Below are 24,478 nucleotides of genomic sequence, written 5' to 3'. Positions count from 1 at the left end.
TTTTATCAAATGACACACAAATTCCAATGTCCGGTTTAAAAGATCCAGGTAACAGAATGGAAACTAAATTCCTATTTAAAAGGTAAATCTCCTCAAAGCTTGATTCTTTTACACATGCCTCTCACTGTTGTGGCCTCTTCCGTTGCGGAGCACAGGCTCCGGACGCGCAGGTTCAGCGGCCATGGCTCACGGGCCCAGCAGCTTCGTGGCATGTGGGATCTTCCCGGACCGGGGCACGAACCCGCGTCCCCTGCATCAGCAGGCGAACTCTCAACCACTGCGCCACCAGGGAAGCCCTTGATTCTTTATAAAGCCTGTGATTATTCATTCAGGCTTACAGCTTTCTTACTTGAAGAAGGAAGAAATTTATCTCCCTGAGGGATCAGTTTTCTCCTCAGGCATGCCTGCTGTTCATTTAAATCTTACAGACTTTCCCTTCATTAAAAAAAAAAAAATCCTGGATTTCTACAACATCAAATTTTGTTTCATACCACAGTGTATTTTTATTCACTTTATACCATACTTCTTAAGACTCTTCTCCCATTTCTAAGCACATCTTACAATGTGCTCAAGACCTAGGAGATCTCTTAAGGAAAAAAAATCTTCGGTATATTCACATCAATTTGCCTTTCCATTACAGTCTACACAGTAAGCAGCATGGAAAATGCTAATCCTTTTTTTGGTGGGGGGGTAACTTATAAAGACAGAATCACAGTCAACATTTTTAAAAAATGATAGCATTCGTTTACTGACTTTGGTTCTTTCCTTTTTTTTTTTTGGCCATGCCAGATCTTAGCTCCCCGACCAGGGATCGAACCTGAACCCCCCAACAGTGGAAGCTCAGAGTCCTAACCACTGGACCGCCAGGGAACTCCCCTGACTTTAGTTCTTAAAAAAACTTCCATAGCAGATACTTTTCCTAGTCATTTGCAGAATTTCTAACATTTCTTCGATCATTAACCCCTAATAGGATAGGACAACTCTTCTTCTATTAACTATGACCCAAGTCTAGAGATTTTTTTTTCTCAGCAGTCAACAACTATCCTGAACTTTTCTGCTGGGACAGTCAGACATCAGAGTCCATAAGAAACATATTTACTCCTTTCCAGGGCCAGTCTTGATAAATCAAATTTGTGCTGATTTAAGTTACATCTGCTTCTGGAGTCTAGAATCTTTGATAGTGTAGAAAAAGAAGATTGTATCATTGGAATGCAAACTTCACAAAGCAATTTTAAAATCAGTGGCACTAAGCAAACATTCAAATTCAATGTCAAAGGCCATGAATGAGAAGATTGGGAAATACTGACTTGATTAACTTGATAAGGAAAGGAAGAAGCTAGCATTTCTTGAATGCCTGTATATGATATTTTGCCTCATCATCCCTCTAATATGAAGTAATTGGATTAAAAATTTATGGTTGCCCCATAATAGAAGCTCAAGTCCTAAGAAATCTTCCAGGATTAAAAAAAAAAAAAAATTAACCCCCAAGAGTGACTTGAAAAACAACAAAAATCCCTGCTTGAATCTCTCATACCTCATCTTCTAAATTAAAATCCATGTAGAGTTCCACATACCAGCTAGCTACCAGAAAGAATATAAAGTTAGGTGTATGTAAGAAGAGAGAACTAAAAGCCTGGGAATATTTCCAGAGGGGCAGTAAATATGCATTAAAGGCATTCCTATTCACAATGGTTGGACAAACACTGTAGGAACATTAAGATCCACCACCGAACCCTTATCAATTTTAGAGTTAGAAGAGCAATTAGAAATGATGAGAAAAATGGAACTAAACAGGTTGCCTTTCTCAAAGGTATACAGAGAGGGGAGAATCCTGGTCTCCTGGCTTCCAATTCAATGCCTTTTCTCTACAATATAGTTGCTGTTATTTTTCAAGCAGCTCTTCCAATTTCAGTCAAATGTCATTTCAAGGGACAAAAAAATTACTTAAGTGACCACACGGGTATTTTTCAGTGGATGCTGACAGCTGCGCAGGAGTCTTTCTCAAGCTCTCTTCCCCATCCCCAGCACACTTCTAAGACTCAAAGCACAGCACTGTTCCTGCTACAGAAGCCACCAAAGTTTCTCTTCCAAGTGGTCTTTTGTACCCCTGGGGCACTCTTCCCTCTCATCTCCCTCGTTTTCGTTTTTAAACCACTCCTTTCTTCCCACAACATACAAAATAAGAACTCTTTCAAATCATTTTAATAATCTGGCAGTGATTCAAAGTATGAAAAGAAGATTCAAACATCTTCCCTTTAAAGGGGATGCTACCATGATTGCCTCACCACAAGCATGATCAAAGGCAAGGATGAGACCGGATGCGAGGAGCAAGGGTCGTAGCAAGACTTCAAGGCTCACAGATGGAAGAGCTTGGTTTCAGAAAGTCTCTTGAGGGCTAGCAGGCGGCAGAAGAGACGTGAAATTTCAAGAGATCCTCAGAGGACGGAGCGCGGTTGCTGGGTCATGAGCACCTTGAAGCGTTTCTTGATGGTGACTCGGTGTCGAGAGTATTTGTCGTCTGGGGAGAACCGAGCAGGGTGGGCCGAGCAAGTCTGCTGTCCCATAGGGTCAAGCTTCTGCTCGAGAAAGAAAGAGAGAACATAATCTCAGTACTGGAGTCGTGGGAAAACCCAATCACTGGTGTCGTGAGGGAAATGGAGGCTGGGATGGGGAGGAGGCCGCGCGAAAAGAGTAAACATGAAGACAGGAGACGCGACTGCTCAGATCAAGAAGCCACACACTCCTGCTTCTACCACACCTGGCTTCTGTCCCCCACCCAGCTAGGCAACTGACTGGCTCGTCTCGACCGTTCCTCTCAACACTTCTCGCTATGCCCATAAACAACCTGTTTTCTCCTCTCACCTTCAGCGTGTAGACCCGGTCTCCCTGCTCGTTGAGGTAATACTGGAGAAACATGACCACACAGAAGCGTGAGCTTCCCATCCACTCTGCAGCGCCTCTTAACTGAAGGCCTCACGTGTCAATTTCCTTCCTGTATAGCCGGGAAATCTCGCTCTCAAAGCACGCCGGGAAATGTAGTCCAGTTTCTGCCTTTCTCCAGCTGGCCAGAAGGGAGGCGCACTAGCGCAGGACTTGGCCAGTTGCAAGCCAGTCGCAACCTTGTGGGCGTTCTTAGACACGTGCAGTGTGCCCACTGTGTGCGAGGCACTTCTAGGCATTGGAGGGGGTAGAGATGGATACAGATTGAACATTAATGAATAGAATCCTGTCTTTACTTCAAAATTCACACCCATTTCAGAGGCAATGTGTTTCTAGCACCTGGAGAAACCAGGGCTCCAGGATCCAGAGCCCCTTTTACCTCAGGAAAGAAAGAAGAAGCTTTCTTCCCTCCCCGATTTTACATCCGGTTCCCTCGCCCTACTTCAAAGTATTGGCGGTAAAGAGTGCATGATGGGTATTCAATATTCTGTACAGCGAAGAAAGCGTGAAGTTATTTTATGAAACTCGTGAAGTATGTTTTAGTGGTCGACCCAAGATTCAAACTCAGGTCTCTACCACAAATTCAACGCTCTTTCTTATAGTGGTGAGTAGCTAATAATAGCATAATAAGATGCACCTCCTAGAGGTATTGTGAATTTTTAAAAGAACGTACAATTTCTCCTTATAGGACTCTAGTTTAAAGAAATGAAAATTAGAAAGGTGATCGTTACCGTACTACATATAACGGCAAAACATTGTAACATATATTAATTTTATTAACAGAAAAACCTGAAAGCTTTTTTTTTAAGAGTATAGTTTCTGTTTACTTGTAGTTGCATAAAATACCTCTGCAAGGATTCAGAAAAAATCTGGTTTCCTCTGGGATAAAGAACTCGGTTCCAGAGGAAAGGAGTGGAGGGAGACTTGCTGTGTATGCCATTTTGCATAGGTTGACTTTTTAACCGTGCTGATGTATTATTACCCATTTAAAAAATTAAAATTATTTAACAAAAATTTAACAACAAAAATAATTTAACAGATGAAAAGAAGGACATTTTGGTCTTGAAGTTTTAGGCTGAATGGCAGTTTTTGATAGAGTGGGAAGCTCTTCAGCCGAGGATAAGGCTAAGCCTTCTGTGGACTGCAGAACTGATGGTAGTGGTTTATTTGGGAACTGCAGGACAGCTTTCCAAGGAAATGATATGCATACAGTAATTCAACACCCTTGATCTTCTGAGACAACCCTAATTTCAAGCATTCTGTTCCCTTGATTCTTAAATATACAGACTAGGTACTCTGAATTTGGTTTAGAAAATACAGCCAACATTGAATTGTCAAGAGTTCGCCACAACCTGCTATTAATAGGAAGTCAGGTACCAGAACTGGGTGTAATTGAAGGGCACAAAACTAGATATATTGGTAAAGAATTGTATAGGGAACAGGGATGTAAAACTATGCGGTTGGGAATCTGAGAAAGAATTTGCAAGTTGTCCTAAAGAGACACACAGCAATTGTGTTGCCATACTCTGGTTTGGAGGGAATTCCTGGTTACTGCCTACATACCAGAGCCCTTCATGGAATATCTCCCTAACCTCACCCTATATTCCCCCTCCCCTCCCCCACTGCAGAATGCCTTGAGTCCTAGATTCTAGTTCTGTTTTGATCTGATCTTTACCCTCCCTTCCTTGGATCCTGTGTATCTACTGTAGCCAGGTTACTCTCTGTGTCCTGTACCTGACTGTCTCATTCTGGAGGCTTCCAGACAGCCACGGTTAGTGCCCAAACCTGAGAGGATGTCTTCAAATGGAGGTGAGTATGCAGGTGGGGGGAAGGTCCCTGCCACCTGCTCCCTCCTTGGAGATTCAAAACTTGACACTTTACGTGGGGACCAGCTCTCTGGGCTGACCTAGAGGGATGTGAGAACACTAGACCCCATCAAAGGCATCACACTTGGGGAGGCTGGGGAAGGAGATTGTGCCATTAAGACTACAGGTTGGGGAAGGAAGAGGGCCTCCTGGGTGGTAGATCAAAGTGCCTCAGAGGAAAGTGCTGAGTAGAGAGAAGGGATGGTAGTTAACAACTTACTTCTCCGGAAGAGGGATTCCTTCAACATGTGTTTGTGTGGCACAGGCAGGGGTGTGTGGTATGAGGGATACAGAGGGTTTCAAAGGGAAGACCCAAGTTCTGGTGTCTTCTTTAGGCAGTTGGAGGCTGCTCTGGAATTTTGCCCTGAGAGAACTGAGCTGGGGCTGCTTTCGCTCTTATTGGGCTGGGGGGAGTGGAAGCCTTGGCTAGAAAACTGTTCAGTGGGGTCATCTGTTGCCAAGTCTGTAGAGAAATGTCCTCTCGGAAGCTAGACCAAAAGGTGCTGTAAGTGCCTCTGCTTAGAGCCTCTTGGCTCCTTCCAGCCCCAGCGAGGGCTTCTCTTCTAGTTCAGGGAGCAGTTTTCCTTGCTTTCCCAGGGCCAGGGGAAGTGGGTCACTCCAGCAGGGATGAGAACTGGGGCTTCCCTGAGACGCTGTGTCTTTCTACCTTTTGTGGAACTCAGGCCTTCAGACCCATTTCACTGTGTTCCACACTTCGGGGAGTATTCCTGGCCCTCTGCTCTGTGGTTGAGGTGAAGAGTTTGCTCGTGTCCGATGTCTCCTTCATGATCAGGAAGCAGCGGAAGCTGAATGTTGTTAGTTTGCCAGTGGAATATTCTTTATAAGAGGGGGAGGAGAGTAGCATGAAATTAGGCAGGTGAACTTCTATGACTATTATTAAAAGTCCTAAGAGACACACATCCTGATTAATTAAGTACACGTTTTATGTATTTATCCCTGGTCTCTTTGACTAGAGTCCACATAGCCCCTGAACTGTGTTTCAGACTTCATTGTCAGTGCCTTGTTCAAAAGTGGACTCTAAATTTCTGATATTAGGAGTTCCAGGCAGAAGAATCACAGATAACATTTTAATAGGTCCCGCATCTCCTTAGAGCGCTGGAAAGCTCCCTCCCCACACCGCCTTCCCCTTACCCATTTCCTGGCTCTTATCTCTAGCCATTCCTGGCTGTTATGTAACAAACTTTCTGGGAACAAAACATGGAATCCACACACACCCCCCTCCTGGGAACAGTGCTTCTGCACCTGGTGGCAGGGACCACAGAGCAGCTGGGAGCAGGATCCAGGTGGTGTGAGGGTGTTTGGAATGTACCCGTATGCTGGGTGGCATGTGTTATAGGGTATGAACTTGTGGGCCCAAGGGTCCTTGCAGCTTGCTTCCCTAGCACACTACTTCTCAGCAGGGAGTAAGGGACATCAGAAACACTTGGGGAACATTTGCAAACTATACATGTTCCCCCTCCCTCACCTATTGAGAATCAGTGCTCTGATTCTTCAGGGACTAGAGTGTAACTCAGATGACCTAGCTTCTGGTCTCCTCTTCTCCTACTCCAGCCCCTCTTTTTCGTTGTCTCTGCAGCACCTCCATTGCCAGGACCGGACATGACCACGGAACCCAGCGCTGCCCCGTCTCCTTTCATTGCACTTCCCTTCCCCCAGCCTGCTCCCGGCCCATCAGACCAACCACCCTGGGGGCCGCCCTCGCAGCCCCCCGTGCCTTCAGCACTCCCTCCAGGCACCCCTCTGGTGCTCTCTGCTTTCCCCAGCCTGTTGTTGGTGACAGGGGATGGGGGCCCTGGCCCCAGTGGAGCTGGAGCTGGCGAGGTCACGGTCAAAGTCAAGACAGGAGGAGGGCCAGCTGAGCCCTCCCAAACTCAGAACTTTATCCTTACTCAGGCCGCCCTCAACTGGACTGCCTCAGGCACTCCCTTCGGGGGCCCTGAGAGTCCTGCCCCCGGATTCCTGACAGCCTCTAATTTGAAGACCCTTCTGCCCCTGAAGGCAGTTGGGGTGAGCCAGGAGGGCCTCCCAGGCCTTCCTACTCAGGCTCCACTACCAGCTGCCCAACTGGCCCCCATCGTGCCCCCGGAAAAGGCTTCGCCAGGGCCGCATGGGGCAACTGGGGAAGGAGGTCCTGCGGCTGCCAGATCCAAGCCCTCACTGGATGACTTCTCTTATACCTCCAAGGGTGTTTATGAGAATTTCCAATGCTGGAAGCGCTACAAAGTGTTGGCAAGGAGGCACTTATCCCAAAGTCCTGATGCAGAGGCCCTTTCCTGCTTTCTTATGTAAGTGGAGAGACCTGAGATTCATTATTCTAGGGGCTTTTAAATAAGGAGGATTTGGGGATGGACAAAAGAGGTCAGGCTATTTAGGAATACTTGAGGGCAGGTGATGAGGGTGCTGGAGATGCTATGATAATGAAAATAATAATGACAAACAACAACGATAACAAGCCTCTTTGCCCACGTGCCAGAGGATAACAAGCTTTCAGGTGTCTTCTCTCAAGTGATCTTCACAACCCTGTGAGTTCAGTCAGGCATTTTTATGGTCATCCTCATTTATGGATGAGAAGACTGAAGCTCAGAGCAGTGATTGGAACGTGGGTCTCTGATACCAAGTGCCAGGGCCCTCCCGTTCTATTTTACTACCTTTTGACAGGGAGCTGAGCTGTCCAAACCGGCCAGGGTGAGGAGCGCTGGGAGGGGAGGATGGTGCACGGCTGGGCTGAGGAGCTTGTGTGCCACCCTCTCTACTGCCCCATGTTTTTTTGGGTTTGTTTTTTTTGGCCACACTTCGCAGCTTGTGGGATCTTATTTTCTCAACCAGGGATCGAACCTGGGCCCATGACAGTGAAAGCCCCAAGTCCTAACCACCGGACTGCCAGAGAATTCTGCACACTGCCCCCTGTTTTATTCAGGAGAATTCAAGTTGAAATAGGGAGGTGGTAGAGCTTGCTTAGTGGTCAAGGACCAAGGCCCCACCACTCACTAGATTTGTCATCCTGGGCCCTGGCATTTACTATCTTTGCCCTCAGTTTTCAAATCTAGAAAGGGGATGATTATACCTACCTCAGAGGGTTGCTGAAAAGATGAAATAAGTTAACGTATGTGAAGTGCTCAGCAGAGTGCCTGGCGCAGAGAATGCTTCATTAAATGGCAGCTGCTATCGTTGTTGTTATTGTTATTATTATTAAAAGGCAATCTAGAAGAGGAGAAGAACTCACAAAAGGCCAAAATGTCTGTGCGAGAGGATGCTTGGCCTGGGAGCCCAGGGTCATGGGCTGTTATGTTTATAAGGCAAAGTCATTGACCATCTGGGGAATTTTCTTCCCACCAAGACCTGCTGCTGTCTCTCTCACCCGCACTGTACTCTCAGCATTTTGTGTAAACCCCCATATAACGCATGCCACATCTTACTGGACTTAAAAAAAAAAACTGTACATGTTGTTCCTCCAGTGGCTGAACCCCTAAAGGAATCCCCCTTTCCATCCTGACTCTGGAGTGAATAAATCAAAAGGCTCCCCCAGAGTCCTTGGTGTAGATCACCGTACCGACTCCCCACTTTCTGCAGACGGCTCTGGGTTCTCTCTTGGAGGCTGGCAGGCTGAATTTCTAACTCCTGGCCTATTTCTGCTCCCCACGTTCAGGGGCTCTGAGCAGGGTCTCCCCCAAAGTGCAGTCCAGACCCTCTGCCACAGTCACCCAGGAGGCTGGTAAGATGCTCAGAGCTGGGATTCTGGGGTGCTGGAATCCATGGTTATAACAAGCTTCCCCAGCTGATTCTAGGCACAATAATGATGGAGGACTCATGGGAAGTCAGAAAGGCAAAAATGCATCACAAAGAGCTCAAAGAGTATTGATATTTGACTGTGATGGGTATCCCAGAGGCAAAAAAAAAAAAAACAAAAAAACACTTAAAAACCAACAAATAAAAACACCACACAGACTTGAATTAGATTCATTTGGGTTAGCGAGTGCCTTTTTAAAAATGTAAGAGCCATTGGGCAGGGTTCAGCCTACTTTACAATGAATCCCATTAATTGAATCACATGAGCACTTTCTTCCTCGACAGCACTGTGAGAATTCAGGATAGTTGATTTCAAAGGGTGGGGAGACTAACCCTCTGACTTTGTGCGAAGTTTGTAAATTTCAGTGGGAAGAAAGGCCAGTGTGGTGAATGGATGGATGTGAGGTTGGGGGTCTGGCATCTAATCGGCAGTGGGATGTGACAGGGACTGTGGGGCATGTTTGATCTGATGAGGGGCCGGGGCTGTGCACTGAGGTGGGTGTCAGGGCAGGTGGGAGGGGGGAGTACACTTGTAGACTGTGACTGACCCAATGGGGGTTTTAGCCCAGTGCTTCGTTCCCTGGCCCGGCGGAAGCCCACTATGACCGTGGAGGAGGGACTGCCAAGGGCTGTGCAGGAGTGGGAGCGTACCAGCAACTTTGACCGGATGATCTTTTATGAGATGGCAGAAAAGTGAGTCTCACCGTCCCTCATGCTCCTGAGGGGGGCCGCGTGGCTGAGGGGTGGGAGCAGGTAAGAGAGGCTTGGGTCTGGGCTGTGGGTGGTTACTATAAGGGATGCTGGAGGAGAGGTGTAGACTAGCATAGGGTCTCCGGGATCCTCGCTGCTTCTTCCACCATCTTGACTCTTGGGCTTTTCTATCCTATCTCCTCTTCGAAGCTCTCCCTTCTCCAGACCTTGAGTTGTATAGGGGCCTTGATATTGAAGCTCTTAGGATGGGATTGGAGCCCGGTTGGGGTAAAAAGTCCATGCTGAAGGGAACCTAGCAATGAGGAGGTAAGCCCTACTAGGCAGGTTCTTTCCTGTCTCGCTGACCAGGTAGCAAGTGACTACTGATGCAGACCTTGGGGCCACCACTCCTCTGGAAATAGTTCAGCCCATCATCTTAGGGAGGGGCTCGTTCTTGAAGAGGTTTGTCAGGGCAAGGTCCTGGATACCCAGAGTGCTCTTTTGGCTTATATCCCCCATTTCTCCATGATAATCTCCTCGGTTAAAAATGTAACTCAGGAAAATGAACCCTTTCCTCCAAGCTTAACTATCACTTTCTCCCCCAAATCTTCTGGACCTGTACCTCCTAGATTTACCCTTCCAGGACCCCAGTCCCATCCTCAGGACTCCTGGATCTCTGTGCTGCTTCCTGGTGGGAACTGCCTTAAATTGCAACCCAGGCCCTGCTTTGGGATTTCAGGCATTCTTTTTTTTTTTTGCGGTACGCGGGTCTCTCACTGCCGTGGCCTCTCCCCCTGCGGAGCACAGGGTCCGGACGCACAGGCTCAGCGGCCATGGCTCACGGGCTCAGCCGCTCCACGGCATGCGGGAGCCTCCCAGACCGGGGCACGAACCCCTGTCCCCCGCATCGGCAGGCAGACTCTCAACCACTGCGCCACCAGGGAAGCCCCAGGCATTCTTTATGGTTGTAGGCAGGGGCAGAGGAGGCCTTGAGGAGCGGTCCACGTGTGGGCTCTTGCCAGGCTATGGCATAGGCCTGACTGAATTCAACAAACCTGTATTAATCGCTGCTGTATACCCTCACCGATGCTGGGTGAGAAAGCGTATGAAAAAGCCATGGCTCTGTCCTGTGAAGCTTACAAGCTCTAGATTGTTTTCTTAACAAGCTTTCTAAGTGACGACTGCAGGTAGGGGGGCTCTGTGGAGACCTTGTGAGTTTTCCCCAGAACTGTTACTCGGCCTTCTGTGAGTAGATACCCTAGGGTCTTGTGTCTGGGTTTCGAATGGATCTTGGTCTTCTCAGCACTGCCTGGGCCTTCTGCACCCTCTGCAGGTTCATGGAGTTTGAGGCCGCAGAGGAGATGCAGGTTCAGAACACACAGCTGATGAATGGGTCCCAGGGCGTGCCTCCTGAAGCCCCTCTGAAGCTTGATCCTCCAGGGCCCCCAGCCCCCGAGGTTTGCCAGCAGGCAGGTAAGGCCGACCAATTCCAACAGGAGCCATGGGCCAGAAGCTCAAAGGGAGGTGTGCCAGAAACCAGTCACGGATCAGGGGAGGCATTGCCTGTGCTTCTACCAGTTTTCCTCCAGGCAGGGGCATTTGATGTTCCAAACAGGACATACATAGGAGGCTGAGTTCTCAGGTTCCCTTCGTCCCAAACTAGGTATTGATCTTGGCTAAGTAAACCAACTACTCTCTCTCAGAGACTGTAATGGAGGCACATGATACCTCATCTGCCTAAGAAATGGGGGCTGGATCAGGGAGCTCTTTGGAGTTTCAGGGGTTCTGAGATTCCTCATCCAGATTCTCTCTCAGACCCTCCAGCTCCTAAATATCCTCCCCTGGCTGGTACTCTGTCAGGTCAGCCTGCTCCAGTCTGGAACCGTCTCAGTGTGCCCAGGTTGCTGTTACAAATGGGGGTGAGAGACAGAAGCCGAGGCCTCGGTGCCGCTTCCCATTTCTCCTTCCTGCTTCACCCCTCAGTGTACATTCCCAAGAAGGCAGCCTCCAAGGCACGGGTGCGCCGCCGGTGGAAGCGCAAGACCAAGACTCAGAGGCCTCCGGCTCCTGAGGCACCCGAGGAGATCCCACCAGAGGCGGTGAAGGAGTACATCGACATCATGGAAGGGCTGGTGGCGAGCCACTTGGCCGCTGAGGAGTCGGATGGAAAACAGGAAGAGGAAGAACGGCAGCAGCAGGACAAAGAGATGTATCCAGATGCGAGTCTCCTGAGTTACATCAATGAGCTGTGTTCTCAGGAGGCCTTTGTCTCCAAGGTGGGCTGGCCCCGCGTGTCTGGTTTCTAGCAGATCCTGGGGCGGGAACTCCAGGGAGTCAAAGATCCAGGGTTCTGCCCGAGGCCGTGGGCGACTCGACTGTCTCCCGTGCTGAGGAATATGTGTGCATGGGTGCACACACGTGGACGTGTGTAGCTCGTGTTTTCTCAAAGCCCAGCGAGAGGGTGGTGAGTAGGGAGGTGCATGGCTGCTTCTCTAGAGCCTCTTGGTTCCCGTTATCTCCTGTCAAGAACTGCCATCACTTTTCCTTCCATTTCCCCAGGTGGAGGCCGTCATTCACCCTCAATTTTTGGCAGATCTGCTGTCCCCAGAACAACAGAGGGACCCCTTGGCCTTAACTGAGGAGCTGGAACAGGAAGAAGGGCTCAGTCTTGTCCAGGTAAACCTGGGAGGTAGAGAATATCAGAATGAGAGGCTCCCACAGCTCTACCTAACCCTACACTGTCTCGGATGGTACGGCTCCTAGAGACAAACAGCTTCAGCAGTCAGCCTTGGGTGCAGAACAAGTAGGCAAGTGACCGTGGGAACAGGAAGTGTAAGGGCTCAAAGCGTGGGAATAAGACCCAAGAAGGTGGAAAAGAAGAGCTGTGGTTATCTGGCTTTGATGCCATTACTTAAGCCACTTGCTCGCGTTCCCTGCCCTGCCCGAGTACCATCTACTCAACACCCAGCCTGCCACCCCTCCTTACAACCACATATACAACAATATTTGTCCATTCTCCTTCTAGCTGGTCCAGAAGCGACTTCTGGCCTTGGGAGAGGAGGAAGATGCAGAGGTACCTCTAAGCTGCAGTGGAGCTCTACTGGACTCAAGTCCTGCCGTTTCTGATGAGGATGAAGATGGGGCTGGGTGGCTTCAGCCCTCACCTGGGCTTTGGGTGGCTGGGGGCACCAGCCGCCTTAGAAAGTTTGCTTCACTGGGAAAGCGGGCAAGAGAAGTGCCTGGTGGGCGGAAGCAGGATGTAGATGGCCTGAGGGGGAAGCACAGGGATGGGAGCGCTCTTGCAGCTCCACAGGGAACTCAAGGGCCCTTGGGTATAGAGAGGAGAGGGTCTGGGAAGGTTACAAATCAGATAGCCCCACTTCAGGATGACCGCCTGGGAGGCGCTGAGTCCCCTGGGTCCTCCCTGGTGGGTGATAGGACTTCCGAGGCTCTGCCCGTTTGCTGGCAGGAAGGTCCTCAGCTCAAGATAGTTCCCAGTTTGGATGCTGGACTTGCAGAGCTGGCTCCTCTACAAGGACAGGGGTCAGCAAAGCAGGCCTTGGGGCTTCAGAATGAACAACAGATAGGGGGTCTTGGAGTTGCTCCCCAGGAGACGGAGCCATTAGCAGTGCCCCAGGAAGGCTCTTCAGGGGCCACGTGGGGAGATGACAGAGGTCCTCCCACGGTTCAGAGTTACAACCAGAACCCTTCCCCCCGAGCAGCTGGGGATAGGGACAGGGACGGGGCCTCCTTCAGTCCGGGAGTTTGGCTCAGCAGTGAGATGGATGCCGCAGGCTTGGAGTTGCCCTTACAGATCGAGGAGGTCATAGAGAACTTCCATGATTGGGAATGTGTAACTGGGCACCAGCAGGGCGGTCAGGCATTGGGCTCCAGAAGCAACATTTCTGTGGGTCCCGGAGAAAGCACAGCACCTGGGGATGTGGGAAGCAGCATAGTTAGCTGTGGAGGCACAGATGCCACAGCTGCCCTAGAAAAGAGGAACTACTGCAGCTTGTCAGGACCTCTGAGGGCCAGCAGCCTGGCCTCAAGCCTTAAAGAAAATAGAGAGCAGAGCCCTGAGACTCTACGGGATCCCAAGCATCTGTGGGTTGAAGGTTGCCCCCCGTTGCTAGAAAGCAGAATTGGTACCTCTACACTGGGGGCTTCTGAAGAAACCCTCCTGCCTGCAAGTCAAGGCAACATCCTTATCCTGGGGACCCAGGATACCTCCTCCTTCCCTGAGGCCAGCCCAGAGGCAGGGAGCCGAGGCAATTCCACTTCTCCCCTGGTGGAAGCCGCAGAACAGGTCAACATACTGGATGTTAGGGATGCCGGTGACCTCCAGCTAGGGGTCAGTGAGGATACCTGCCCACTAAGTTTTAATTCTTATGACCCCCAAGAAGGCAGGGAGGATACTGATTTATCTGAGCCTAAAGACCTTGCTCCCTTACCAGGGGATCCAGAGTCTTATGCACACAGGATGCCCAAATCAACAGCTCCTCACCAGGGCCTTAGAAGCACTTCCCCTAGATTAGTTCTCAGAGAAGCCTCTCCTGTCAAAGAAACATGCTGCTCAGCAGATGGGGCCAAAGGCGAGGAGGACGAGGAGGAGGAGGAGGACGAGGATGAGGACGAGGAGGAGGAGGACGAGGATGAGGAACTCTCCAACTTTGCCCACCTCTTGGCCTCTAAACTTAGCCTCTCACCAAGGGGGCCTCCCCTCAGTTTTCGCCCTGCCTCAGGCCTGTTCTCCTCAGGGGGTCGGGGGACCAAGAGGGCATCCCACTCCCTCGATCCTGAGGCAAGAGGCCTCAGCCAGCCTCCGTATCCCGTTGCCAAGTCTGGGAAGCGAGCTCTAGTTGGAGGCCCAGCCCCTGCTGAAAAGAGGCCTTTCCAGGGAGCTGAACTTGGGGCACCTGGGAAGAAACCCCTGCCCCTGGGAGTGGTTCGGGCCTCACAGCCTCGTAAAAGAAGGCGTGATAGTTTCCTCACAGGCAGGAGGAAGAAACGACGTCGTACCCAGTAGGGTACAGTGGGACCATCCTGTCCCACCTGCCAATCCCTGCAAGTGGGGGGCCCAGAGTAGATCTCACCCTGGCAGCACACCAACAGTTGTTCTCAGCCCTAAGTTGTTTTGTTGTTCTGCAAAAGTGGCAAGCGTGGGAAAGGGGGTCACACTAGCTAGGCTAGAGGTGGTCCCCTTGGTGAGAGGTTGGGGGAAGTACCTTTGGAAGTTGTATGGGGAAAAAAAAAACAAAAATAAAGATTTTGTTGTTGGAAAATGCTTTCAGTGTGCCCCTTTGTATCACGTCTTTGCTCTAGATGGGGTAAGATGCTGAAAAGAAGAAAGGAGGTGAGGGTGGCCTTGGATTTGACGGATCCAGGTGACTTTCCAGCTTCATCTAGGCCCCCTGATGAGCCCCCAAGGGCGCTGAGGGTCCCCCATGATTACTTCATTCCTCCCTCATCAGAAGCCTGGATGTGGTGTTGGGAAGGCTTCTCTGGATATCCTACCAGTATCTGTTTCTCTTTAAAAGTCCATAGATGGAAAAGCACTTCTTTTTAACCTGTCAGATTTCTGGGATAGATATCTATTTTCTAAATCTAATGAATTTCCATAATTGTGCCTAGACACAGCACCTTCTTTGGGGGGGGGGGCTCTTCTTCTTCCTTGAAAAGCAGCTGGACAGAAGGGACTTATATGTCCCCAATTCATCCTTTGGCAGAAACCCCCTGGGCTCCAGGCAGGACAGTTAGTTCCTAACACAGGTCTCTGTCCCTACTATGGTGGACAGAAACCAGTCTCAGTAGGATTATTAAATATGGAATGGTAATTAGCTATTTTTTAACCTCTAATGAGGACAGAACAAGAGGGAATAAGCTGAAAAGAGGTTCGTGAGGAGGCCTGTTAGAGGGTATGACAACAGGAGGGAGGATACGAGATTTGCACGCTCCATCCGTCTGGAAGTGATGAGGACTCATCCGGCTGTGGCCAAGAGGACTGACCTCGAGAAACTTTGGGATCTTCCCGTAGGCGGCCTGCAACCATTAGTCCCTTTCCTTCCCAGCTAATATACCGCCAATGTGACTGAGCTTCGTTTTTTAAATAGATATAGATATATATTTATATATAAAATAGTTTCTTACAAAATAAGACCAAACGAACAAAAAATGAAAACCAACTTAAAAAAACCAACAACGATAACAAAAAGTCAAGCAGGACAGAGACGGGCTTGAGGCCCAGGGTTGGCCTCTGGCGCTGCCCTGAGTCTGTGGGCGGGTGCCAGCTGGGGAGGTCGAGGTGCTCAGTCGCCCTTCTGCTTGGGGGCCTGCACGGCCCCATTGGCCAGAGCAGGGGTGCTGTCTGGGGAGGAGGTGTTTGGTGTCTGCGAGGGGCGCAGGTAGGTGCCGAAGAGCTTCCCGTGGAGCGGGTGGTGAATGGAGAAGTCCTGGAACTCACCTGCATGGCAAGAGCGAGACGGGAAAGTAAAGACCTGAGGAGGAGAGGAAGAGGTCCTGTTCCTCTCATCTCAGCCTCACTGTCTCAAATCCAAGTTGACACCCTCTGCCTCCCCAGCTGGTTCCTCCCAGCCTTGCCCCTCGGATGTCCTGTGCCCCCAGGCTGGCTGCCGGCCCTGTTCCCTCCCAGCTCAGTGCCGGTGGCCTGGAAGGCCATGACTCACAGAGGGAGAGGCCCTGGCGGGCTCCTGCCTGGCAAAGCTCGGCATGCAAAGTCCTGGCGGCAGGGTGGGGCGAGCCCAGCAGCAGGTGCAGGATGGTGCTGAAGCCATCTTTGTACAGCAGGCGGCTGGGCCCCTCGGCTTGCTCCTCTTTCTCCTCGGCAAAGAGCTGGGAGGGAAAGGGACGTGAGTCAAGCTCTCTCCTCGGTGCCGTCGCCCCGCACGTCTGTCTGACAGGCTCCTCCTCTTCCAAGAGTGTGGAGCCCAGGCCTCCTGCCCCGACCCCGGGCCCTTTCTGAATATAATCGTCACGCTGGGCTGCTGCCTTCTTCCTGTTGCCAGCGAGGCCTCGGCAGAGACGCTGGGGCTCTGCGGTTCAGACAGTGTGGCCCTGGGACACCGAGCACCTACCATCCGGAGGCACCTGGAGACAGCACACCACACAGGCCTCCAGGCGGGGTGAGCACAGCCTCCACGTGCCTCCCACCCCAACGTCCTGATACCTCAAAGGCCAGGCGAGTCAGCTCCTCCGGGCTCCTGCCCCCATCCAGAGCTGCCAACGCAAGGGCCACGTCTCGGAAGTCCACCAAACCCCTGGCATCCTGGAGGGTGGAAGAGAAACCAGGGCGATGCAGGGACCAACCCCGTGTCCTCCTTCCTGCTCTGGATCTCAGCTCTTCCCTGTTCTTGTCAGGCCTGGGGGTTGGACCCCTGTGTCCACTTCCCTCAGAACCCTGAGCCTTCAACTCTCCGGGATCTCGGACAGTCCTCTTGGGGCATGGGTTTGCCTGGTGACAAAGCTCTCCTATAAAGGGATCTCCTAGGAACGATGGAATCCCTCAGGTATGCTGAAGTTACCATCAAGTTTCTGATACACTATCAGGGCATTCTGGACCCCAAGCTGGAAAAACTGGTTCTCTTCTGACTTGGCCTATGTGGGAGAACGGGTCCAACAAACTAAAAGGGGGCCACTGGCATTTCTTACCAAAAAACTCCCTGAGGATACCTGCTGTGTCAGATCTATGTGGGACTGGGGCACCTGGGTTTTGGTTCTGTTCTGCTACAGGCTATGATGGGAATCTCCTTTCAGGGACTGTCTGCCCCAGTCCAAGCAATCAGCACACCTGGATCACTCTCTGTTCCCTGAGAGGATGCTGAGAACCATGGTCTGCATCTTAGGTCAAAAAGAACTCCTTAGGACCACTGGGAGTTCTTCATAAACATTATGATCCTTCTGGGGTTATTATAATTTGACAAGACAACCTGGTTAAATCCCAGGAAATATACAGCTCACCAAGATTCTTGAGATAGTTCAGGAATCCCCCAGATAAGCTCTGAGATATGTTTTAAAAATCTGCCCAAGTAGTACAGATACTTCTGGGTCTCAAACCCTTAACTGTCTAACCTGTCCAATGTTGACTCCTCTGTATGTCACCTTCCCACCTAACCCTCCCCCAGTGCCCCACAAGGTCACATGATCCCCATCTCTGCCGATCTCTAAAATGCCTCAGAAATTTATGGACCTCACTGACCATCATTTCTCCATTGTTCTTCCCCACAATGAGTAAAACATTGTTGTTTGGGCTTCCCTGGTGGCGCAGTGGTTGAGAGTCCACCTGCCTATGCAGGGGACACGGGTTCGTGCCCCGGTCCGGGAGGATCCCACATGACGCGGAGCAGCTGGGCCCGTGAGCCATGGCTGCTGAGCCTGCGCGTCCGGAGCCTGTGCTCCGCAACGGGAGAGGCCACAACAGTGAGAGGCCCGCGTACCACAAAAAAAAAAACACCCCAAAAAACCCAAACCCAAAACCAAACAAACACTGCTGTTCAATGCACTGGACACTCTCTATAAAAAAATGAATCTCCCAGCAGACCTCAGAAGATGTCCATCTAACAATAGCTGTTAGAGCATCCAGCCCAGACTCCACATTGGCCATCCACACGGCCCCTCGGATACTGTACTTAAATCTTGAGCATCCCAGCCCCTTTACCTGCTGGAAGTAGCTAAAGGCACCAGCCACCATCTGGGGGTCAGAGAGCTGGAGCTGCCTGGCAAACTCTTCCTGGCTGATCATTCGACTCCGGCCTGGCTCTGCCTCAGTGTCCACACAGCCAGGGGACAGCCTACAAGGGAATTGTTGAAGGTACAGAGCTGACTCAGTTTCCTTCTGGACACATCACCCAGCAGGACCCTGGCCTCAGCACGGGTACATGTGGTGCTTTTCTAAGATGCACTCTTGGAAAAGCGACTCACAGTCCCTGGAGAGCCATTCCTACTTTTGTCACTGGGGTTATTACGTATCTTTCTTTTTTCCTCTTTCCTTTTATGCCATTATCTTTTAAAAAAATTCCTCTGTCTTCCCACTTTTTCTTTTTTTTCTTTTTAAAGACTCTTCTTCCTCCTACCCGTTCTCCTTTTTCTTTTTTTCTCTTGCCCATACCCTCATCTTCAAGGTCACTTACCCAGCCTTCCGAAGCACCCTTCCCAGTTCCCAGAGCTGCGGCTCCAATGCCACCTTCAGCCGGCCCACCACAATCACAGGCAAGCTCCCTACAAACTCACACTCGGTGGCTGGAATGCCCAGGGCCCTACGGGATGAACAGGGATGGAAAGCAGGGGAAATGAGGCAGAATACTCATCTGAGGGTTCATTACTGATTCTGGCCTACCGACTACGGAGATCAGGCCCCTTTCACCCTCCCCTCCCCCACCTCAGCTGTCCAATAGCCCTTCCCCCTGCCCTAGCCGCTCCCCTCCCCCACGTGTGCCTCAAAACCCCTGCCCTCCTCCCCCTCCTGTGGTTCCTCTGCCCTGTATATCTGTTTAGGAAATACCCTGTGGGACACCTACTGTGCCATAACCCTCTGGACGTTGTTGGCATAGAGGGTGGGGTCCCTGCTTTCCTCCGGGCTGGGGTGGTACACAGGGAGGAACTGAAACACACACACAGAGACCTCTCATCAGGACCTCAAAGCTAGGGGTGACCACTTCCACCCTCTCTCCCCAAAGCTTCCAGGCTCAGCAGATGCCCACTCTCCCACCCAACCCACAGGGGTCATACCTCCACGTCCACGATGCTGCAGGGCTGAGAGGCTGTGAGCCAGAGGACTTTGAGTCTAAGAGAAAAGAGACCTCAGAGGCTCAGCAATCTCTAACTATGGGCTCCCCACACCCCAAGAATGGGAGTGGCAAAGTACTGTCCACTGATACAAAAATAAACTACTAGCCATACAGTCAGCTGGATGAGTATACAGCAGGGAGGCAGAGGGGCCAGAAAGGTGGCAGGATAAGAGAGAGAACGCTGCAGGTCTAGGCCAGGGGAAGAAGTGCAGGCGAGGGGTTTCAGCAACCGGCAGAGGAAAAGAGGCAAGCCGGGTGGTGCGGACCACCGAGCTAGAAAAGCTAGGAAAGTAAGACAAAAGTCACTATGATTACAGCAGGAATGATTAGGTGGGGCAGCTTAAAGGCACTTCCAGATTATAGCAGGAGACGGGAACAAAACAGAGGGACAGGGGCATGCCCTTCGCTAGAGTTCTCTCAGTCCCAGGACGAAGAAGGGCTATTCACCTTGCTTGGAAGGTGGAAGATGCGCCAGGAACTCTGTGGGACCCCACTTGCCACCCTCACCCCAGGAACACCACTACTCACACTCCAGGGCCCCTCCATGCCCAGCTGGTGGTATCCTATGTGGAAAGCAGAGGTGAAGGGAGAAAGGCATTACTTTTCTTTCCCGGAACTGGCCAATCCTTTTGGAGCTGAGGCCCTGACCCTGACCCTGACCCTGACCCACCCCACATGCACATCCCATGGTGGCACTGGCGGTTTTCACCGATTCCCATTCAGGGTGGATTTATGCTCCCCCTCCCCCCTCTCAAACTGAGACTCACCAGACTGTTGGCGTAGCGGATGAGGACAGGCTGCACAGGCACCCCTGCAATGAAGGCTCCTAAACCCCATTTCCACCCCCACCCCCCAGGCAGAGGTTAGAGAATGGAGGTAGCTACAGGGCATGAAGTATAGGCATCTGGATCAGCTCTACAATGAGATCTGGCCTTGCTCCATTTCATTTATGATTTTCTCTGACTCGTGGAGACTCTTCAGTGTCAGCTAGGAGGCTCCCTGTCTTCCTCCCTCCCCCATCCCTCCATTTCTTGGGTTATTCCAGAGTCCCTCTCCAAATCCTGGGCTCCTTTTTCCTACAGCCCTACCATCCACTGCTGTTTTATTCACCTGGTTTGAATTTAAGCAAAGCCTTCTTGTTGGAACAGGTGCCCTCAGGAAAGAACAGTACCTGGGTAAAAAAAAAAAAAAAAAAAAAAAAAATCAAGAGACCAGAATGAGGTGGGTGGAAGGGGACGAGAGGAAAAACAAGCCTCTTCAGTAGCACATAAAAGGCGAGGAGGTCTGAAGACCCTTTTACCCACCTGGGGCCACTTGCCTCCTGAGGTAGCCCGCCTTCGGACCTCCTCCACCACCCTGCGCCGAGAAGCCGGGTCATGCCTGGACACTAGGATGGCTTGGTTGAAGCGAAGAAGGGCTGGGGTCCGGAGAGGATACAAGGAGTCACTTGGTTCTTCCCCAGGGGTAGTAACACCTGCAGCCTCCCCTTCCTCAACAGTAGGAGATGCTTCCCGGTTATCTCTTTGCCCTGGGGACCCTCCTTTCATGGTGTCTTACTCCTTTCAGGGAACTGACCAGAGCTCCCTGCTCTCTTCGAAGTAAGCACAGAGCTCAAAGTCAAAGAGGTTGCTTTCACAAATGCTGTTAATCTGCATTTCATTTGTCAGCATCAGGCAAATATCAGGCAATATCCCTTCTCCCTCCCGCCTTGGGGCCAGTTCTCTCCAGAGTCTCTGATTCCCGTCTTTTTCGCCCAGAGTAGTCTCATCTCTCCTCTTCACCCCTCTTAATCTCTCACCTCCAATGACAGGAACAGAAAGGTTCTCAGCTCGAGACACAACCTTGGGCAGGTCACAGGGCAGCAGAACAATAGGGTCAAAGAAAGTAGAGTGAGGGGCAGCAACCAGGACGGGAGCTTGAAGGCGAGAGGCCCGCTGGCCCCGAACTCGAATCCGGAGGAAACCGAGCAGGAAAAAGAGCAGGCGGCTGAGGCCCAGCACCCCGTTGTGGCACACAGTCCTGCAAGGCAAGGCTGGGCATCAGCGGAGACAGTGATCCTGCCCTTCACTCACCCCGCAGGCTCAGACACCCAGGAAAGCAAGTGTCCTTCTTTTGCCCTCTATTACCTGGCAAAGGTGCTAAAGTCTCTGGTTACTTTGGGACATATCAGGGTGCAAAATTTAGAGTTGAGGTCCTGGTTACCAGGGACTGAGCTTGGCTGACTCATCTCACCTACCCAGGCTGGGTAGGAGAGCTTCGGAACCCTCCCTCCTCCTCTTCTTAAAGAGGGAGCAGAATGGATAGCAGGGAAGAGAAATGAGAAGCTGGGTCTCTGGGGGCTGGTTCCTCACTTACTTTCTCCATCCTGTAATCGGCTCCTGAAGCTGCTCCTCAGTAAGACCAGCTACTTGCAGCCAGGCAAAGGGCCAGAGGAGAAAGAGGACGATAAAGGCCAGAAGCACTCGGATGGGGGCCAGCAGTGCCCCCAGGAGGCAGAACTGCAGAGGGTGGGAAAGGAGGACACTTCAGGGCTTAGATGCTCCCTCCAGGCTTCCCCTCTCCCACAAGGATGGACCCAGGAGCAGAGGGCCATCACCCCTGTATATCAGGAGACAAGTAGTGGGGGAACAGGAGATGGGACTGGAACCCAAGGTGGGATGAAGATACCAATGAGGGAAAGAGAATAAAAGATTAGTGGGATCAGGGGCCTCACTTTCCTGTCTTTCAGCTGGTCCCCATCACACCAACAAAACTGAAAGACTGTTAAGAGGATTCAAGGATAACTAGTGTGAAAGCGCCCAGCACTGTGCTTGATGTAGGGTAGGCGAGAGATAGCTCCTCCTCCCACCAGCCCCTTTCATAAATAGCTCCTACGTCTAACAGAAACCAGGTGCATAGGTCTTTCTACTTAGGGTCTGGGAGGCAGAGGGTTGGGAAACACAGAGAGGTCTACTTTTCAGACCCAGGCCAGTCTCTAGTTCTGTCCAGGAGCACTTCCCCAGTACTGGGGGAAAGGCGAGAAAAGAGATCGGCCCTACTCCACAGGGTAGGGGTTGCCAGGAGCCAGGGTGACTCCATGGGCTGCCCTGGGGAGAGTGCAGGTAAACAAACCGAGCCCCAGGAGCCGGCCTCAGGGGAGGTGAAGGCAACAGAAACCTCGGACACTCCCTTCTCATACCACTCCCCAGCCTCCCCAGGCCGGCTCGGCCCTCCACTTCCTGTAGCCAACCCCCTTCTCCACCTCCCTCCCCCCACCCCAGCGGGAGGTGCTGCAGTGCGTGGAGAGGGTGGGTAGTGGAAAGGGGGGGTTGCTGGAAGAGCACGGGGGTTCAGGCTCCGGGCCCAGAAACCTCTTCCAGGTCAGAGCCTCCTAGAAGCACTCAGCAACGCCCCTGCCCCACCACCCCCATCCGTGGCCTCTACCTCCATCCTAGCCCATCGGCCTCCGCAGGATGTAATCCGCAGTCTCCAGCGTCCTCCACCTCCCCTACCCCTGGGTGCCCTGCAATCCTCCATCCTCACCTAGTCAGTTCTCACACACCTTCACCTTGTCTGTCGCCCAAGCCCGCGTCCTCCCCAGGACTCCTCGACCACCCCCCGCCACCCCCACGTGCGCACCTTCTGACTCCCGCCCCACTAGCCTCTCACCCACCCCCTTTTCGGATCCCCAACCCCATCTGTATCAAGGCTCCAAAAGGCCTCCTTTTTCTATCCCCGCGAGTCGTCCCGACGCCCCCCGCCCATACCCTTACCTTAACCCTCTGGAGGCGGGAGAGGTGTAACTCATGCACGAAGGGGTTGGGGGGCGCAGGGGGTCCGGGGGTGGGATAGAGGGGGGCCCAGTCCCCCGGACTTCCCTGGCTCATAGCGGCGGGAGAACGTGGGAGGGAGGGCACCCCAGCCCGGCCCCGGGCCCCTCTTTGCAGAGCAGCAGTTGCAGCTGCAGCAGCGGCGGTGGTGGCGGTGGCGATCTAGCCCCGGCCCCGCCTGGTGCGGGGCGCCGAGGGGCGGGGAGCAGGCTGCGCGGTCGGGCCCGCGTTGTCAGGGAGCCGGCTGAGGGGCGGGGCTTCCAGCGCCCCGGCTCCCCTGCTCCTCCGCGCCCGCCACAGCGTCCGCAGACCCTCGGGCCATTGTTACGAGGCGGCCGGATATTGGAGCGCGGCGCCTGCCTGCGGTCTGACCCCGGGCCTGGCCCTCCGGGCTTCCCTCTCGGAAAACCCAGCCGGCGCCTCCCCGCAGGCCTCCAGCTCGGAGCGATTTTGGGGCAGCGAGGAGCGAGCGGCGCTGAAAATGCCCTCGGACTCCGCCCGGGCGTCGAGGTCACCCTGCAAGCACAGATCGGGGTGGGGCCCTCGGGCGGATGAGAATGGAAGGGCGGACGCGCAGTGCGCGGAGGCCGGCAGCTCGCGGCCGAGGCGGGGCCCACCACCTCTCGGAGGCCGACCACCTTTCCTTCCTGGTTGGGTCGACGCCATCGCGCGTGGACTTGAGGCGCTCGCGCCCTCTGGCGGCTTTATTGTGCCTAACAGCTCTCGGCATCCGCGTCCTGCCTGAGCAAGGCAGGGCTGCCTGTTTTGGTGTGAGGACTCCGCGAGGTGCCGGCAACCATCAAGAAGCTGGTCATACATTTACCAGGGCTCAACCAGGCCTGGACGGGCAGTGCGAACCTGAAAAGCGGGGATGACCCCGGATGCAGCCCTCTTTTTCCTCCTAGTCTCTTTTTTTCTGTCTTTCTCTTTCTCTCCCTCGCTGCATTGTGTAAGAGGACAAAGTAATACCCCTCATCCCCAAACTCCAAACTGTCCTAGAAAGCACATAAACTGGTTAGACCCTGGTCGTCAGGCTATGGCGAGAACAGGGAATTGGCTAGACTTTGAGATCCACAGCCAGTAACACAATCTGAAATAGTGACAAAAAGGAGATGAGCCTCGTTGCTTGTGGAAAGAAGCTGCCTTCAGTTCACCTTGTTTTACTTCTCTCTTCTGCATCCCTGTCAGTCACCATTTCCTGAGGGTAATGGGAACAATGGCAGATCAATGGGCTATTGGGTCATTGGGTACCATTAATCTTTTATTGGAAGGGGGACCAGGCAAAAGTCAGAAGTCACTTTACTTCTATCTAGACCCCCCTTCCCGCCTTCCTTGCCCCATAATTTACCCACTTATATTCCTGCCTATATCCCTGAGAGCAGCCAGCATTCTCAGAGAAATAAAAGGATATCCTAGTCAGATTTATTTCTTAAAGATTTTTAGAGAAGATTCCATGGCTCTTTAATTTTTAAATTTATTTTTCCAGATTTTTTTGAGATATTATTGACATATATGTAAATTTAAGGTGTACAATGTGATTATTAGATACATGTATGTCTTTTACCTA

General features: G+C 52.0%; 3 protein-coding genes across 3 annotated transcripts; 1 reads left to right on the top strand and 2 right to left on the bottom strand.

Annotated features, from left to right (window-relative positions):
• Positions 1–2,184: 2,184 nt before the first annotated feature.
• On the bottom strand, positions 2,185–2,982 carry NOP10 (NOP10 ribonucleoprotein). Its single transcript, XM_059056150.2, has 2 exons — positions 2,863–2,982; positions 2,185–2,576 (listed from the first exon to the last, which is right to left on the bottom strand). The coding sequence occupies exons 1-2, from the start codon at positions 2,941–2,943 to the stop codon at positions 2,436–2,438; spliced, it is 222 nt and encodes a 73-aa protein (XP_058912133.1). The 5' UTR covers positions 2,944–2,982; the 3' UTR covers positions 2,185–2,435.
• Positions 2,983–3,511: 529 nt separating this feature from the next.
• NUTM1 (NUT midline carcinoma family member 1) lies at positions 3,512–14,378 on the top strand. The gene is made up of 8 exons (XM_059056745.2): positions 3,512–3,544; positions 4,650–4,749; positions 6,403–7,111; positions 9,177–9,305; positions 10,636–10,775; positions 11,286–11,578; positions 11,862–11,978; positions 12,328–14,378. Exons 2-8 carry the CDS (start codon positions 4,734–4,736, stop codon positions 14,326–14,328), a joined length of 3,405 nt encoding a protein of 1,134 aa, XP_058912728.1. The 5' UTR covers positions 3,512–3,544; positions 4,650–4,733; the 3' UTR covers positions 14,329–14,378.
• A 1,018-nt stretch (positions 14,379–15,396) lies between these two features.
• LPCAT4 (lysophosphatidylcholine acyltransferase 4) lies at positions 15,397–23,583 on the bottom strand. The gene is made up of 14 exons (XM_059057374.2): positions 22,855–23,583; positions 21,458–21,600; positions 20,901–21,121; positions 20,407–20,519; positions 20,213–20,273; positions 19,870–19,928; positions 19,631–19,665; positions 19,044–19,098; positions 18,833–18,915; positions 18,446–18,571; positions 17,974–18,106; positions 16,486–16,584; positions 15,986–16,151; positions 15,397–15,762 (listed from the first exon to the last, which is right to left on the bottom strand). The coding sequence occupies exons 1-14, from the start codon at positions 22,966–22,968 to the stop codon at positions 15,608–15,610; spliced, it is 1,563 nt and encodes a 520-aa protein (XP_058913357.1). The 5' UTR covers positions 22,969–23,583; the 3' UTR covers positions 15,397–15,607.
• Between the last annotated feature and the right edge of the window lie 895 nt (positions 23,584–24,478).

Source organism: Kogia breviceps, chromosome 3, assembly GCF_026419965.1.
Source record: "Kogia breviceps isolate mKogBre1 chromosome 3, mKogBre1 haplotype 1, whole genome shotgun sequence".
Classification (NCBI taxonomy): Eukaryota; Metazoa; Chordata; class Mammalia; order Artiodactyla; family Physeteridae; genus Kogia; species Kogia breviceps.
Note: the sequence above shows the minus strand (reverse complement) of the source record. Positions and strands in the feature narration are given on the sequence as shown.